Source organism: Pongo pygmaeus, chromosome 1 (genome assembly GCF_028885625.2).
Source record: "Pongo pygmaeus isolate AG05252 chromosome 1, NHGRI_mPonPyg2-v2.0_pri, whole genome shotgun sequence".
Lineage (NCBI taxonomy): Eukaryota > Metazoa > Chordata > Mammalia > Primates > Hominidae > Pongo > Pongo pygmaeus.
The window spans coordinates 199,491,529-199,509,692 of record NC_072373.2 but is presented as its reverse complement, the minus strand read 5'-3'; the positions used below and the strand labels follow the sequence as shown (position 1 = coordinate 199,509,692).

Here is an 18,164-nt window from a genome sequence, read left to right as displayed (position 1 = left end):
AAACCCCATCTCTACTAAAAATACAAAAATTAGGCAGGTATGGTTGTGCGCACCTGTAATCCCAGCTACTCAAGAGGCTGAGGCTGGGGAATCACTTGAACCCGGGAGGTGGAGGCTACAGTGAGCCAAGATTGTGCCACTGCACTCCAGCCTGGGCGATAGAGCGAGACCCTGTCTCAAAGAAAAAAAAAAAAAAAAAGCAAATTCATTAATTCATTTAAAAAGCGATAAGAAGTATGGGGGTGTAGTTTCCCAGATGTACTCTTTTGAAGTCCCTCACTGTTTTGTTTAAAATATAAACAAGAGTCCAAAATTCGTGTCAAAGAAAGAATCAAATGGTTGGTACTATGATGTACTGTGTCCTTGTGTGCCTCTGAGATAAGTTATTATTTCTAGGCCTCATTTTCCTGATTTAAAATATCTGATTTCCATTGCAGATCCACTGAACCAGATTCTTTGGGTATTTTTAACAGGTTCTTCAGGTGATGATGATATAAAGATAGGCTGGTAACCATCTGACTAAACGATGTTTAAGTTCCCATCTTGTGCCATACTAAAACCATTCACTGAACTTTTTATATATTGTCTATAATCTCACAACAGTTTTTCTTTTTTTTTTTTTTTTTGCTGCCTCCCTGTTGGTGGGGATACTCATAACAGCCTTGAAAGACACAGATATTACTGTCACTGTTTTTTTTTTTTTTTGAGATGGAGTCTCGCTCTGTCACCCAAGCTGGAGTGCAGTGGCGCGATCTCGGCTCACTGCAAGCTCTGCCTCCCAGGTTCACACCATTCTCTTGCCTCAGCCTCCTGAGTAGCTGGAACTACAGGTGCCCACCATCACACCCAGCTTATTTTTTGTATTTTTAGTAGAGACGGGGTTTCACCGTGTTAGCCAGGATGGTCTTGATCTCCTGACCTCGTGATCCACCCGCCTCGGCCTCCCAAAGTGCTGGGATTACAGGCGTGAGCCACAGCGCCCAGCCTATTTCAAGTAACAATTTATTCTATGGTTCTATTATTATTCTGTAGGGTAATTAAAACATGTATTAAATGTTTTATTTTAAATGGGGAAAAATTTCAAGTGTGTTATGGGAAATGACTGCTAAAATTAAGTTTTGCAGAGGAAGGTAGAGTACAAGTGGCAAGGCAAGATAAGGTTCACATCACATCACCTCAGAAACTGGAACATGGAGAGACAATACCCACCTTAACTGTGCCATCATCACTGCCAGTGCATACAAGCTGAGGGCCTCTCCTGGCTGGATAACAGGAATTCACAAAGGAAGTATGTCCCTTTAGCCTTTTAACTCTCTCACCTGTTTCACTATCCCACACAGCCACAGTTTTATCTGTGGATGCTGAGAAGAGCATACTAGAAAGTAAGAGAAAGAATAAAAAAGAAATAAGTGAATATAAACAGTAACAATCTATCTTTCCTACTTGCCGGAAGGTGCCAAATTTTTCAAGATCACTGACCTGTTGTGCTACACCAGTTTGCCCATGATGCTGGAATGCCTCACCCTACGAAAATCCTATTTGTGCTCTAGGCCCAGATGGCCCAGATAAAAGATCTACCCCTGTGAAGCTTAAAAAATTCCCCTTCTTTGAGTCCCCATGACATACATCTAATGTAGCAGTTTGCTCTATCTTTTCCTCTTTTGTGATAGGTAACATTTTAAACATAAGACACCCTCTCACTTGGAAATGTTTAATAACTCCCTGGTGCTGCAGAGATCAGACAGACTGTGGTACCGACCCGACAGCTGAGTAACTCCAATCTTTTCTCTTTACCAAAGTTTTTCTTTTGTCTCTGAGGACAATTTCTTTCTTTCATTTTTTTTTTTTTGAGATGAGATCTTGCTTTGTCACCCGGGCTGGAATCATGGCTCACTGCAGCCTCGCCCTCCTGGGCTCAAGTGATCCTCCCACCTCAGCCTCCTGAATAGCTGGAACCACAGGTCTGTGCCACCATGCCCAGTTAATTTTCAAAAATCATTTGTAGAGGCAAGGTCTCACTATGTTGCCCAGGCTGGTCTTGAACTGGGCTCAAGCAATCTTCCTGCCTCAGCCTCCTACAGTGCTAGGGTTACAGGTGTAAGCAACCACGCCCAGCCTCTGAGGATGATTTCTAAGTTATAACTGATCTTGTAATGCTTTCTTTTTTCATTTTTTTGAGATGGAGTCTCACTGTGTTGCCCAGGCTGGTTTTGAACTCTTGGGCTCCAGGAATCCTCCTGCCTCAGCCTCCCAAATAGCTGGGATTATAAGCACATGCCACCAGGCCCAGCTTTCTAATGCTTTATTTAAAATGTATACAATGCTATGTATCAACTGATGGAGCACCCTAAGATTTTAGAGGTCAGAAATGTAAAACAATGAATGTTTACCAGACTACCTAACAATGGAATTACTTTTGTATAGCCAGATTTCTATATTATCTATAATATATTCTAAAATAATATAGTCATTAAAATAATGTTTATGACATCACATGTTGGCTTAGCAATATTAAAGAGAAAAAAAGCAGCAAATAAGATTGTACACATAGTTCTGGCCAGGTGCGGCGGCTCACGCCTGTAATCCCAGCACTTTGGGAGGCCGAGGCAGGTGGATCACAAGATCAGGAGATCAAGACCATCCTGGCTAACACGGTGAAATCTCATCTCTATTAAAAATACAAAAAAATTAGCCGGGCGTGGTGGCTGGCACCTGTAATCCCAGCTACTCAGGAGGCTGAGGCAGGAGAATGGTGTGAACCCGGGAGATGGAGCTTGCAGTGAGCTGAGATCGCGCCACTGCACTCCAGCCTGGGCGATAGAGCAAGACTCCGTCTCAAAAAAAAAAATAAAAAAATAAAAAAAATAAAAAAGATTGTACACATAGTTCTAACAAATATGCAAAAACTAAACAGTTCTGAGTAGAAAAAAAGGCATTAGAAAAATGTATAAAATTAAGTGATTGGCCAGGCGCGGTGGCTCATGCCTATAATCCCAGCACTTTGGGAGGCTGAAGTGGGTGGATCACCTGAGATCGGAAGTTCGAGACCAGCCTGACCAACATGGAGAAACCCTGCCTCTACAAAAAATATAATATTAGCCAGGTGTGGTGATGCATCCCTGTAATCCCAGCTACTCTAGAGGCTGAGGCAGGAGAATCGCGTGAACCCGGGAGGCGGAGGTTGCAGTGAGCTGAGATCGTGCCATTGCACTCCAGCCTGGGCAACAAGAGTGAAATTCCGTCTCAAAAAAAAAAAAAAAAAAAAAAAAAAAACACTGATTATCTTTGGAGTGGTAGAAATATAGACTATTTTTTCATCTTTCTGCTTTTTTTGGTTTCTCAAAAGAAATGATTTTTATAATAAAAATAGCTGATTTCAGGCCAGGCATGGTGGTTAATGCTTGTAATCACAGCATTTTTGGGAGGCTGAGGCAGGTGGACTGCTTGAGCTCAGGAGCAATATAGCAAGACCATGTCTCCACAAATGATTTTTAAAAATTAGCTGGGCATGGAAGCGTGGGCTTGTGGCCCCAGCTATTTGGGAGGCTGAAGTGGGAGGATCCCTCGAGCAGGAGGTTGAGGCTGCAGTGAGCCATGTTTGTGTCACTGCACTCCAGCCTACATATAAAAATCACATTTATTTTATGTCTTAAAAAATGAAAAATTTGTCTGGGTTGTTGAAATGACAGATATAACATCTTTATATCTGCATACACAGACTATAAACACCTCACTTGGGGTGACAGTGATAAATTGGATACTAAAGTAGCTACCCAAAATTAGTAGTTTTTGATAGCAGGGTCTCCTGAGAAAAGATGAAAGGTGAAAGGACGCCAAGAAGAATTAGTATGAGAAGCTGTCATTCCATTATGCAGAATACTCACCTGCCATCTGTGTTGTAATGCAATTCCATCACTGCTCCACTGTGTCCCTTCAGTGTGGCATAGTTATCACAGTCACCATAGACATTCCACAGTACTGTTAGGGAGACAGGGGTTCTGTGAGCATTACTAGTCAAAGGATACTTATAAATTTATCAAAAGAACAGTTCTCAGGCCGGCCATGGTGGCTCACACCTGTAATCCCAGCACTTTGGGAAGCCAAGGCGGGTGGATCACTTGAGGTCAGGAGTTCGAGACCAGCGTGGCTGACATGGCGAAACCCCGTCTCTACTAAAAATACAAAAATCAGCCGGGTGTAGTGGCAGACGCCTACAATCACAACTCTTGGGAGACTGAGGCAGGAGAATCACTTGAACCCGGGAGACGGAGGATGCAGTGAGCCGAGATCACGCCACTGCATTCCAACCTGGGTGACAGAGTGAGACTCCGTCTCTAAAAAACCAACCGACCAACCAAACAAAAAAAACTATGTAGTTTGTCTGCTGAAATTAAGCCTATCAATAATTCGTATATGTTCTGCAAAGATCCCTAAGCAATCCAGACGTTTGGCCACTAGTAAGCTTAAGGATCATAGAGCCAGAACATCCAAATCAAAATGGGCAGTGAAGACGGGTATCATCCACCCGGCACCGAGGAAAAGAGTTAACAGAAAAGACCCAAAGAACTCATTTCATCTCATAATCTGGCAAGAGAGTAGCAACAGAAATATCTGATTTTTTTTCCTTCTGGCTTCATTTGCTGGAGTATAAATAAAATGACTTTTTCTACTTACTTCTCAAAAATGGGTATGAGAAATTCTACTTATTTCTCAAAAATGGAAATCTGGTAGTAGATCCTAATGATGTACAGGTAGATTATTTAAGGGAGTTACCACTTTAGAATTCCTCCCTTCCCATATGCTAGCTAGGATTCTGGGTGTGAATTAAGAGGACCTTATACCTTTGGGAAAATAAAAGTTATTTCTCTCCTCATTACTGCCATTAACCTGTTATGTCTAGATTGCTAAGTACCTTGGTAAATTAGCTGGAGATTTGCCTCTATGAGGAAGACAGTCTCAAACCAGAACAACTCACTTTCCAACTAGTAAAATAATGGCTTCTGTATTTACCCCATGGACTCCAAGTTCTACACCCAAGATTATTCAGCATATTCATGTCCCAATTTTAGCATATAAGCCATGCGGCCTGTTATGTTGCCAACACAGAGTGATACCTTCTGTGGCACCCAAGATTTAAAAAAAATCACTATCTGGCAGGAAAAATTATTCCAGATTCAAAAACTATGCCTCACATATCAGTCGGTCAAATCCTGCAGATGCTAAGGTGGATCCGTTGGGGTGGAACTTGCAGCAGTATACTTCCCCTTCATGTCCAGAGAGCAGCATGATTGGGGCTTGAAGGGAGGAACACCTTGGAGGTCCCTAAACAAAAGAGAAGCACAAGGTAACTACTGCATACAGGCAAAGGAGGCTACAAAATTAGGGGGTGGGGAGTGGAGGGAAAAGACCAGGAAAACAATGAATAAGTGGGTTTCATCTGACTTACAGAATGGCAGTTCTTCTCACATGAATGCCTCCAACTTGATACTCTCTGAAACTTTCCATTATCTACCTGTTATAATGACTCTCTTGTTCACTCTCTCGGCTCTTGTTGTACGACCAACTTTTTTTTGGAGATAGGGTCTCACTCTGTCACCTAGGCTGGACTGCAGTAGTGTGATCATGGTTCACTGCAGCTTCAAACTCCTTGGCTCAAGTGATCCTCCTGCCTCAGCCACCTGAGTAGCCAGGACTACAGGCATGAACTAGCATGCCGTGCTAATCTTTTTAATTTTTATGGAGATGAGGTCTTGCTATGTTGCCCAGGCTGGTCTCAAACTCCTGGCCTCCCAAAGCACTAAAATTATAGGAATGAGCCACCACATTTGGCCTGGCTCATTTAACAAATGATGGAACTGACTTTCCCAACAACTCTGCATAGTATGGAGTACTGGGTGAAATAGTTTTGTTTTATTTTTAATTTTTTTTGTGTGTGTTTTGAGACAGTTTTTCTCTGTCACCCAGGCTGAAGTGCAGTGGTGTGATCTCGGCTCACTGCAACCTCTGCTTTCTGGGTTCAAGGGATCTGGTGCCTCAGCCTCCCGAGCAGCCAAGATTACAGGCATGCACAACCACGCCCGGCTAATTTTTGTATTTTTAGTAGAGATGGGGTTTCACCATGTTGGCCAGGCTAGTCTCAAACTCCTGGCCTCAAGTGATCTGCCCGCCTTGGCCTCCCAGAGTGCTGGGATTATAGGCATGAGCCACTGTACCTGGCCTATTTTTCTTATTTTTTCATAGCAAAGGGATCCTCAGCATGGGTGAAGTAGTTTTCATTATGGTCTTGGACACCAAGACGACACTTGGGCAATTCATCTAAACATGGGCTGATATGCTCACTTGTCAAATGGGTGAAGTATACTACCTATAATCCCCAAATCTCTTCAGTACGTTCCAGCATTTTCATATTTATTTATTTATTTATTTTTTTGGGAAGGAGTCTTGCTCTGTTGCCCAGGCTGGAGTACAATGGCGTGATCTTGTCTCATCACAAACTCCGCCTCCTGGGTTCAAGCGATTCTCCTGCATCAGCCTCCCGAGTGGCTGGGATTACAGGCACCCGCCACCACGCCCAGCCATATTCACTTAGTTTTAAAAAATGTTATGTGCAGGCTGGGTGCCGTGGCTCATACCTGTAATCCCAGCACTTTGGGAGGCTGAGGTGGGCGGATCACTTGAGGTCAAGAGTTTGAGACCAGCCTGACCAATATGGTGAAACCCCATCTCTACTAAAAATATACAAAAATTAGCCAGGCGTGGTGGCGGGCACCTGTAATTCTAGCCACTCGGGAGGCTGAGGCAGGAGAATCGCTTGAACCCAGGAGGGGGAGGTTGCGGTGCGCTGAGATCATGCCATTCCACTCCAGCCTTGGCGACAAGAGCAAAATTCCATCTTAAAAAAAAAAAAAGTTATGTGCTAGGCACTGGGCAAACAGCAATGAACAAAATAAACAATGGAGCTTGCTGTTCCAGTGGGAAAGGGGGAAGGGAGAAGGGAAGGTGAGAGAAAACAAGCAAAATATATATGTGGTGTCATGTGCTATAGAGCAAAAGAAGGGATGGGCACGGTGGCTCATGCCTGTAATCTCAGCATTTTGGGAGGCCAAGGTGTGCGGATTGCTTGAGCTCAGGAGTGAAATCCTGTCTCTACAAAAAAATACAATTAGTTAGGTGTGGTGGTGTGTGTCTGTGGTCCCAGCTACTCAGGAGGCTGAGGCAGGAGGATCACTTGAGCCCGGGTGGCAGAGGCTGCAGTGAGCCAGTGGTCAACACAGAGAGATTGTGTCTAAAAACAAAAAAAAAAAAAGAAAGAGAGAGAGAAGCAATGTGGGTTCCACAGTACATGGTACTGCGATTTAAAATAGGGTGGTCAGGAAAATCCTCACTGAAAAAATTACATTTGGGCAAATATTTGCAGGAGCTGAATAGTAAACCATGTAAACATTTGGGAAGAGCAATCCCACAGAGAGGACGGCAAATGCAAAGGTCCTGAGGCAGAGGCTTGGAAGAGAGTGTAACTGAAGCCAGGTGAGCAGTAAGAAATTGGTCAGAGAGGTAAAGGGAAAGAGGGCAAATAATTATAAGAATTTTGGTTTTTACTCTGGATGAAGTACAAAGCCACCAGAAAGTTTTCTGCAGAATGTAATGTGATCTGATGTTTAGAAGGATTCCTCTGGTTATTGGCCTGGTAACAGGTGCTGATACAAAGGCAGAAAGTGGAAGACCAGTTAGGGTCCCACTACAAAAATGCCAGATGAGATAATAATGGCTTAGGCCATGAGGCAATGATGAGATGGTAGAAGTAGCAATTCTAGACCTACTTTGAGGACGGTGCCAGCAGGATTTATTGAGATGAGAGGACACTCGTATTTCCTCGTCTGAGCCTAAACAAGACATTGGAAGTGTGATCACTATTTCTGTCTTACAAAAAATGTAGTTAGGAGCATGGTTTCTCAGTTCGAAATCTGCTTCTATCACGTACTTGGTAAGTCTGTTTTTCCATCTGCAAAATGGGTTAATAACGTTCCTAACAGGCTGCTACCAAGATCAATGGAAATTTCATATACGAAACACTTTGGTACAAGAGTCAATGAATATTAGCTGCTATTTAGTTATTAATAATATTAGTGCAGAGAAATAAAGGGAAAAGCAACTTGCCCAAAGTCCCAAAACGAGCCAACACCAATCATTTCCCTCTTTTCCTCCCTCCCTCATTCATTCATTCTACAAACTCTTCGGAATTTTTGTTCTATGCCAGATCCATGTTAGAGTCAGGATGCTTAAGCCCGGGTCAGGGTTTTGAGCCCAAGATCCTCAACTCTAATTCTAATGCTATCTCAAGGCAGTCGAGAGGCTGAAAACAAGCGCCAAACGGGGAAACACGTACGCAGCATCCGCAGGCTATGAGGAGCTTTTACAATGTTTATGTGTTTTAACTCTACGTAGAAACTCTCGTTCTGCCCCCGCAATGCGGGAAAGGGTCGGGGATCACCAGATACAGCGCTGGGAAGGAAGATGAGCTGAGGGCCAAAGGCCGCCTGCTTCTTCACTTACCGCTTGCAGCAAAGCTCCCGGCGTCGCCTGCTGCTGCCCGGCTCCGGGGCCCGACCCCGCTCCCAACAGCAACTCATGCCGCTGCCGCTTGACTGGAACCAGCGGCAACTCTGGGCCCTTACGCTTCTGCTGTTCTATCATGGCGGCAACCGGTCTCTTCAGCGCCGCCACTGACCGCGCTGCCGCCCTCAGGCGCCACGCAATTGGTTCCGACTTAGTCTTTCCTCCACAACTTCCAGCTTGGAAGAACCAATCGGCTTTCAATATTCCCATTTGCACCGCCCTCGGATAGTCTCTTGTTATTGGGCATATCTTTCTGACGTCATGAGAGTGCGATTCCAGGATTGGTGGACGGAGCTGGCGACCTCCCTAGGCATGCTGGGTCTTGTGGGTGGAAACGCACTGGCTGACTGGGGTCGGCGTTTAGTTCGGCGCCGCGACTCGGGGACCTGGAGCTGACGCCTAGTACGTATGAGGAAGAGCGGGGTGGGTGGCTGCCTGAGTCTGGAGGCGACGCCTCGCTTGTGCAGTCTGAACCTGCCCTTCTCAGCTGAGGGTGCTGATAGCAAGGGGTGGGAGGCGGGCCCCGAGTCCCCAGCTGTGGTAAGTAGTAGCCTGGGCTCCCTTTCGGGGCAGGAGCGGAGCCTTGGGGTCTCTGGCGGCAAGACCCAGACCCTGCGGCTCCCTTCTTCAAGAGTGCCCATCGTGGCCAGTCCTGTGCCGGGCATTCCCAGGGAGAAAGGCCTGCGTCCCAGCCTCCTCCGGTGCCCCATTTGGCCGAGGAGGCTGACTTGTTTCTGCCACTGATTTTGCAGTTTTTGCTTAGGGCCTACTGTATGCCCCCCTGAGAGAGACAGTGATGGAGGAAATTTCCGACTCCTTCTCCAGATCACAGTCCTGTTGAGAAATTTGAGACTCATGCCCATGAACGTGGTCATTGCCTCAGTCGTCCTGCTGATATTTATTTAGCAGCGCGTTGGGGGTACGTTGTGAACTGGACACGGTCCCTACTCTCAGGGCGTTTAAGTCTGGTGGGGAAAACGTTAAACAATGACCTCACTAATACATGGAAATGCCTCCTAGTGCTGCCTGATGCTATGAGTGCCTGAAATAAGCAGGAAGGTTTTTCAGAGGAAAAGATGCTTGCGCTGGTAGCTGCAGGAAGAATTGTAATTAATTAGGTGAAGAGGTGAAGGCAGAACCTTCCATAGAGAACTACTTGTTAAGAGCCCTGAGGCACTTGGGAGGAAAATGACTAAAAGCACAAAGAGCCATTGTGGCTGGTACAAGAGAATGAAGGGAGTATGGTACAAGATGAAGCTGTACGTGATAGCAGTCAGACCTTGCAGGAATTTGTAGCTTTTATTTTAAAACGGATGAGATACCACTGAGCTGTCTTCCCCCAGTGGGGTGTGGTGGAGGAGGGAGCTTGATCCCTCAGCCTCAGTGGTGTGAACAGACTGGGGTTGGGGAAGCCCTAGTCGATGTATGTGGACCACTTAGGATATGCAGTAATCCTGGTCAGAGATATCAGTGAGGACTGAGATATGGGTGGAACTGCAGAGAATTGGACAGATTCTAGAGGTATATAGGAGGTAAAATGGGTGGGACTTGGTGATGGGTTGATTTTAGGGAGTGAAGAGAGGAATCAAAGGTAACTCCTAGGTTTCTGGCTTATGTAGTTGAATAGATGGTGGTACCATTCACTCACTATAACGGAATCCCTCAAGCTGAATAGGGAACACTAGAAGATGATTAGAGACCAGTTTTTTTTTTTTTTTTTTTTGAGACAGATTCTTGCTCTGTCACCCAGGCTGGAGTGTGGTGGTGCAATCTTGGCTCACTGCAACCTCCACCTCCCAGGTTCAAGCAGTTCTCCTGCCTTAGGCTCCCCAGTAGCTGGGGTTACAGGTGCCTCCACTGTGCCTGGCCAATTTTTGTATTTTTGGTGGAGATGGGGTTCCACCATATTGGCCAGGCTGGTCTCCAACTCCTGGCCTCAAGTGATCCACCTGCCTCAGCCTCCCAAAATTCTGGGATTACAGGCCTGAGCCACTGCTCCCAGCTGAGACCAGTTTTTATTGATTGATTGATTGTGTGGGGTCATTCATGACATCCAAGAGGCAGTTTGAAATACAGCTTTGTGCTCAGAAGAGAGATTTGTGTTGGGAATATAAAATTGGGCATAATTTGTATATACATGAATTGAGGCATAGGTATGGGTAAGGTCAGCTAAGTCAGAACCTTGACTAGTTCCAACATTTAATGGTGAAGAACAGGTGAATGAACCTACAGGAGATACAGAGGGAAGGAAGGAGGACTAGAGGAATGTCTCAGAAGCAAAAGAATGATTTGTGATAGAAACTTCTAGAATTTAAATAACATGAAGATTGAAAAACATATTTTGGCTTTTATCATCGTGGAGGTCACAGTAACCTTAGCAAGAGTTATTTTGTTGGTGTGATTGGGCCAAAAGCCAGATATGAGGCAAGGATTTGGACAAGAAAATGTAGGTAGTGAAGCTACACAGTGTTTTTCATAGATATGATGGTAAAGAGGAGGAGAGGATGTGCTAACTGATGGGGATAAGGGATTGTCCAGGATCCAGTTGTGAGAAATTTGAGAATATTGTAGAAGATTTGAAAGTCACTGTGGAGTGTGGGAGAATGAGGTTACTAGAGAAATGTAGGATGCAAGGGAAAAAAAAATTTTTTTTCCAGCATATCCAGCGGTTTAGTGCATGCATGGAGAAAACCTTTCTGGGTATGGCAAGGACATCGCTTGCTCAAGACACATTCTAACCTCTAATATGTCTTCTCTTACTGAAAAATCTGGAAAACTAAAAACCATTTTCTAGACTCCCTTGCACCTAAGGTGAAAATTGAATTTGGAACTGAGTTAAATGTGGAGAGAAGGAGGGTGTGAGTCATCCAGTTTTGCTGCCAGTCATGGCAGTAAATTTCTCCAGTCAGTAGCTCCCGGTTTGGTGGCTTGCTGCAGTGATAGCCATAACTTTCTTGGATTGTGGCAAAGGTGGTGTTATTTTGTGGGTTAGGTGTTGTTCCTGGAAGTTCTGCCAAAGTCTTTTATTGTAATACATCCCTTTCTGCTTAAGTGGGTTCTGTTGTCTGCAACTGTCCCTGACCAGGTTAGAGGTACTGCCAGAGAGTTAAATATAAAGACAGAGTTAAAGGGAGTTTAGGGTGTTGTTGGAATGATGGGCTATGGAGTCTAAGCTGGATTGGAAGAAAACTGAAGAAAAAGGGGAGGGCTGATAGATTGGAAGAAAATATAGGCCAATAAATCAGGGTTCTAATGAGGTCAAAGAACAGTATTCTCTGCTAGAGGATTTCTGTTTATCCTAAAACGCTTACTCAGTTATCTGTTTAACTTCCCTACTTCCCCCAGACCCTCTTTCTCTTCCTAGCTACTACTTTTGTTTGTTTGTTTTGAGACAGAGTCTCACTCTGTTGCCCAGGCTGATTGCAGTGGCATGATTATGGCTCACTGTAGCCTCGACCTCCCAGGCTCCAGTGATCCTCCCACCTCAGCCTCTCCAGTAGGTGGGACAACAGGTATGTGCCACCATGCCTGGCTAATTGTTGTATTTTTTGTAGAGATAAGGTCCTGCCATGTTGTCCAGGCTGGTTTCAAACTCCTGGCCTCAAGTGATCTTGCTGCCTTGGTCTCCCAGAGTGCTACGATTATAGGCATAAGCCACCATACCTGGCCCCCAAGCTTCTGCTTTAGCACTTATCACATTGCAGTGTAATTGGTGTTATTTTGTGGGTTAGGTGTTGTTCCTGGAAGTTTCGCCAAAGTCTGTTATTGCAGTACATCCCTTTCTGCTTCAGTGGGTTCTGTTGTCTGCAACTGTCCCTGGCTAGGTTAGAGGTACTGCCAGATAGTTAAATATAAAGACAGAGTTAAAGGGAGTTTAGGGTGTTGTTGGAATGATGATATCTGATATCCCTATCAGATTAGGAGGTCTTTGAGAACAGGGACTGTGTTGAAAAGGGTGGTTTAGGCCGGGTGCCGTGGCTCACTCCTGTAATCCCAGCACTTTGGGAGGCCGAGGCAGGTGGATCACCTTAGGTCAGGAGTTCGAGACCATCCTGACCAATATGGTGAAACCCTGTCTCTACTAAAAATACAAAAATTAGCTGGACATGGTGGTGTGTGTCTGTAATCCCAGCTACTCGGGAGGCTGAGGCAGGAGAATCGCTTGAACCTGGGAGGAGGTTGCAATGAGCTAAGATCGCGCCGTCGCACTCTAGCGTGGGTGACAAGAGCGAAACTCCGTCTCAAAAAAAAAAAGAAAAAAAAGGGTGGTTTCGTGGCAAGTGTGTGTGGCCCTTGGAATGGCCTAAGATTTGTCTCTTTCTTGCTATGTGGTTTTGGACAAGTTATTTCATTCCTGTAAAATAGGATTACTTGCTTTGTAAAGGAGTTTTAAGGATTGAAAGCAGGTTTATAAAGTACCTTATATATAAACATCAATCAATAGCATACTGTCTTGATGAATTAACAATTTAAATGGGGTAAAATTAAATACTTCACTATTTTAGTAGACAATTTCCATGTGTGTTACACTGTGCTAGGCACTGGAGATTTGGGGAGGAAGGATATGATGGTGTGCAAGACAAAGGCATGCTTACAAGAATTCCACATTCTACAAAGGGAGGAAAAAAATGTCCCTAAAAAGGATTTGAATCCCATCTCCGTCCTTCATATTTTGCAATCTTGAGCAAGTTTACTTAGCTTCTCTTGTGCCCTCATTTTTAAAATGGCAATGATAATTGCCTGTTTTATGGGATAGTCAAGAAGAAAATTATTGAGTGTCATGAAGATAAAATTTTAAAAAGAAAAATTAGTTAAGAGAAGTAAAGCTCTTAGATTAATACATGGCAGATATGAAGCACTCAAATATTAGCTATTATAAGACTTTGAAGGGATCTTAGGAATAATTGACTGAAAGAGTAGTGTCAGGTGGTAGAATAAGTGCTGATCCTGGGGTCTTGTACCAATGTTGCTAACTGTGAGCAGCCTTTGTCAAATCACTTGGCTTCGTTTTCAGTTGCATAAGAGTAATAGGTTTAATTATTTCCATAATTCCTTTAAGTTTTTACATTTTCTGAGTTCACCTTTTGTGTTTTTCCTGGCATTTTACTATTCCTCTTTCCTGCTTTTGGCTGTTTTCTCAACAGGTCCATGACTGGAATTTGAAAGCAAGAAGCATCTATCTTACATGGTCACTCTAGAATTTGGTGGGAGGGCGAAAAGTTGGACCACCAGTTTGACATTTGAAAGTGTCCTGGCCAGGTACAGTGGTTCACATCTGTAATCCTAACACTTTGGGAGGCTGAGGCGAGTGGATCACTTGAGGTCAGGAGTTTGAGACCAACCTCGCCAACATGGTGAAACCCTGTCTCTACTAAAAGTACACAAATTAGCCGGGCATGGTGTTGCATGCCTGTAGTCCCAGCTACTTGGGAGGCAGAGGTGAGAGAATCGCTTGAACCCGGGAGGCAGACGTTGCAGTGAGTCGAGATCGCACTACTGCACTCCAGCCTGGGCAACAGAGCGAGACTCCGTCTTAAAAAAAAATAAAAAATAAAAAAGAAAGTGTTCCATCTGTTGATCTGTCCAACATATTAAATGGGACCTAGCTCCTCCTTCTTCTATATCCTTTAGACCAGAATGTGTTCCCCCCTCTTTCTCTACCTGTGCTTGGCATATAGTGAGGCCCAGTTCACTCATTTAAAAAAAACTGAGTACTTGTAGGATACCAGATCCCAGGAACACAAAATCAAATAAGAAATGGTGCTTGGTTTCATGTTTGAATGAATGGATCCAGACCTTGCTCATCCTAGCTCTTCCATGAATGATATCCACATTGATTCCTCTAATGTTGGGACCTAGTTAGTGTTAGAGCTATACTCTACAAAATTTAGGTTTAGGCCGTGTATTAGCCCATTTTCACACTGCTCTAAAGAACTCCCTGAGACTGGGTAATTATAAAGGAGAAAGGTTTAATTGACTCACAGTTCTGAATCGCTGGGGAGTCCTCAGGAAACTTAAAACTCATGGCGGAAGGTGAAGGGGAAGCAAGGCACGTCTTATGTGGTGTCAGAGGAGAGAGAGAGAGCAAGAGAAACTGCCCCATTTAAGCCATCAGATCTCGTGAAAACTGCCTCACTATCATGAGAACAGACCGCGGGAAACCGCCATGATCCAGTCACCTCCCACTAGGTCCCTCCACCAACAAGTGGGGATTACAATTCAAGATGAAATTTGGGTGAGGACACAAAGCCAAACCAGATTAGATTGTGAATTCTTTTTGAGGTATAGTGCTTAAGAATGCAGGCTCTTGGCTGGGTGCCATGGCTCATGCCTGTAATCTCAGCACTTTGGGAGGCTGAGGTAGGAGGATTGCTTGAGCCAGGAGTTCAAGACCAGACTGGGCAACATAATGAGATCCGGTCTCTACCCTCCCCCCAAAAAAAATTAGCCAAGCTCGTTGGTGTGTTTCTGTCCCAGCTACTTGGGAGGCTGAGGCGGGAGGATAGCTTGAGCCCAGGAGGTCAAGGCTGCAGGGAGCCATGTTTGAACCATTGCACTCCGGCCTGGACAACAGAGTGAGACCCTGCCTCAAAACAAAAAACAAAACAAACAGTGCAGGCTCTGGAGTCATTATTCTGTCTCTGTTCATATCCTAGTATTTTTAGTTAGCTTACTTTGCTCACAATTCCAGCACAGCTTAAAGATAAACTAAAATTCCTTTAAATTCTTTAGGGTTCTAGTCAATTAGTACTCTTAAGTAACAAAAAAATCTAAATCCAAACAAGCTGGAAAATGATAACAACAACAATCTTGACCAGGTCAGTAAGGTGACACATTAAATGAAGTTCCAAAAAGGCTATAAAATGTCTGGCCAATTTAATATTGTTCTTTAAACTTTTCATTGCTTGGGGGATAGGAGGACAGGATGTGTAGGGTTTTTTTCCCAGTTGCATGTGTACTTTAAAAATTTTTTTTGAAACTATCACAAAATTATGGAAGCATGTACAGATAACATTTTTCTGAATTATTTGAGTTAAATTGCTGACCCAATACCCCAACAGCCCTGAAAACTTTTTTTCCTACAAACAAGGACATTCTCCTCTATAGCCACAGTGTAATTACCAACATTATGAAATTAACATTGCATTACTTCTTTGATCCTCAGGCCCCACCTCTTGATGCTCGAGCTCTGACTACCCATTCTGGGCTGCTCCAATGTGTGCTTTCATCACCCTACTCTTCCCTATATTGCAGTTCTCTTTGTGGATTTCCTCCTCACCCAACATAGACTCTGACCTCACTCTGGGCCACCATTTCTTCTCCTGTATCCTTTACTTCCATCCCATACTTTCCTTGCTCTGTCCCTTGTTTTGGAAGGAGAATGGCTAGTAATTGGTCTCCTGTTGCTTCCCTATATAACACAGTTGTTTAAAACATGCAAGCAAAATGCTTTGTTCTGCGTTCAGAGCTATTGCAAGGCAACTCCAAATGGTGTACCTCAATCCTTGTCAACTTACTGGCTCTTTTAAGTGTATGAATGTGGTCCTGTCTGACTGACTGTATCTATCTTAATGTTATGTACTCTTTTTTTTTTTTCTTTCTGAGACAGAGTCTCTGTTGCCCAGGGTGGAGTTGCCCAGGGTGGGCTACAGTGGCATGATCTCGGCTTTCTGCAACCTCCACCTCCCATGTTCAAGTGGTTCTCTTGTCTCAGTCTCCCGAGTAGCTGGGATTACAGGTGCCCACCACAACGCCCAGCTAATTTTTGTATTTTTAGTAGAGATGGGGTTTCATCGTGTTGCCCAGGCTGTTCTCGAACTCCTGGGCTCTAGTGATCCACCCGCCTTGGCCTCTCAAAGTGCTGGTATTAACAGGTGTGAGCCACCGTGCCTGGCTCAATGTTATATACTCTTATTTTTTTTTTTGAGACGGACTCTCGCTCTGTCGCCCAGGCTGGAGTACAATGGTACGATCTCAGTTCACTGCAAGCTCTGCCTCCCAGGTTCACGCCATTCTCCTGCCTCAGCCTCCCGAGTAGCTGGGATTACAGGTGCCCGCTCCCACGCCCGGCTAATTATTTGTATTTTTAGTAGAGATGGGGTTTCACTGTGTTAGCCAGGATGGTCTCGATCTCCTGACCTCGTGATCCACCCGCCTTGGCCTCCCAAAGTGCTGGGATTACAGGCGTGAGCCACCATGCCCTGCTGTATACTCTTTAAAAGTAGCAGAACTCTTTTTTTTTCCAAGTGAAATCTTACACAGAATTTTAATACGTAAACCGGATCAAAGCAGAATACATTGTTACAGTAGGCACCCTTGCAGTAATTCTCACTCACTCCCCCTTTCACTGTGGCCCACCATAAGGTTGGGAGATTAACTGTGAATCAGTAATAATTGACCTTTGCCTAATTACTGAGGAGAGGCTTCTACCCAACTGCTCTGAGTGGGACTTCTCCCAGCTCTAGTTTCTTTGGGGGTTCTACTCCGTCAGCCTTTGGTATGGAGGCTCACCTCTGGTTGGTTGACTTAGAGGCAGCCTCATTGGTCTGGGACCTTGTGGTGGTGACCTAGATATTTCAGAGTTGACTTTTTTTTTTTTAATTTCTTTTTTTTGAGACAGGGTTTCATTTTGTCTTCTAGACGAGTGCAGTGGTATGATCACGGCTCAGTGCACCCTCCATCTCTTGGGCTCAAGTGGTCCTCCTGCCTCAGCCTCCTGAGTAGCTGGGACAACAGGCAGGTGCCACTATGCCGAGCTAATTTATTTTATTTTTTGTATTTTTAGTAGAGATAGGGTTTTACCGTGTTGTCCAGGCTGGTCTTGAACTCCTGACCTCAAGTGATCCACCCACCTTGGCCTTCTAAAGTGCTGGGATACAGGCGTGAGCCACCATGCCTGGCCATAATTTTCTTTTCTTTTCTTTCTTTTTTTTTTTTTTTTTTTTAATATTTTGTAGAGATGGGCTATCGTTGTGTTGCCCAGGCTGGCCTTGAACTTCTGGGCTCAAGCATTCCTTCCACCTCGGCCTTCCAAAGTGCTGGGATTATAGGCGTGAGCTACTGTACCTGGCCTGGAAGTTGACTTTTTAAAAATAAATTTGGATTAACTAAGGAGCCTCTGAGTAACCGCGATAGAACCCTTGGTTTCTACAGAATTTGAAAAAAAGTTTTATATTCCATGTTTAAAAAATGACAACCATTTACTTTCCTGAAATTGTAAACCTGTTATAGTCATACCCCCTTGTTCATGGGGGATACATTCCAAGACCCCCATTGGATCCCTAAAATTGTGGGCACTGCTGAACCCAGTTGCTATCAATTGGAAGACGTTTCTGTTTGTATTTTCTACCCACAAATTTAATGCCTTCTCCATCTTAACTAAGCACTTATCATACACTGTGGCTATAACTTCAGCAGTTTGAGGTGCAACAGCAAAACTAACATGAATGTTTTTTTCTTCCTCACAATTTCAGACATCGAAGATTCATTCTTACTATAGATCTTAGCAACCTTAGCATACAATTTTTTTTTCCCCTTGAGAACTTTCA

The 18,164-nt window shown here is 44.3% G+C and overlaps 2 protein-coding genes across 7 annotated transcripts in view; one reads left to right on the top strand and one right to left on the bottom strand.

Moving 5' to 3' along the window:
- SNRNP40 (small nuclear ribonucleoprotein U5 subunit 40) overlaps positions 1-8,949 on the bottom strand; it is a 38,195-nt gene extending 29,246 nt beyond the window's left edge. The window contains exons 1-4 of the mRNA XM_054465463.2: positions 8,554-8,949; positions 5,193-5,322; positions 3,885-3,978; positions 1,210-1,375 (exon numbers count right to left, since the gene is read on the bottom strand). Of these exons, the coding sequence (XP_054321438.1) occupies positions 1,210-1,375; positions 3,885-3,978; positions 5,193-5,322; positions 8,554-8,826 (663 nt within the window). The 5' untranslated portion in view covers positions 8,827-8,949. The remainder of the gene's footprint in view (positions 1-1,209; positions 1,376-3,884; positions 3,979-5,192; positions 5,323-8,553) is intronic.
- The window catches only part of ZCCHC17 (zinc finger CCHC-type containing 17), a 67,968-nt gene continuing 58,691 nt past the window's right edge, over positions 8,888-18,164 (top strand). Inside the window, exons 1-2 of one of the 6 annotated variants that reach the window (XM_054465474.2) lie at positions 8,940-9,018; positions 13,761-13,875. In XM_054465474.2, coding sequence (XP_054321449.1) covers positions 13,802-13,875 — 74 coding nt within the window. In that variant the 5' untranslated portion in view covers positions 8,940-9,018; positions 13,761-13,801. Of the gene's footprint in view, positions 10,465-12,634; positions 13,876-18,164 lie in introns of all 6 variants that reach the window. The other 5 variants (XM_063666655.1, XM_063666653.1, XM_054465484.2 and 2 more) reach the window with 5 other exon arrangements.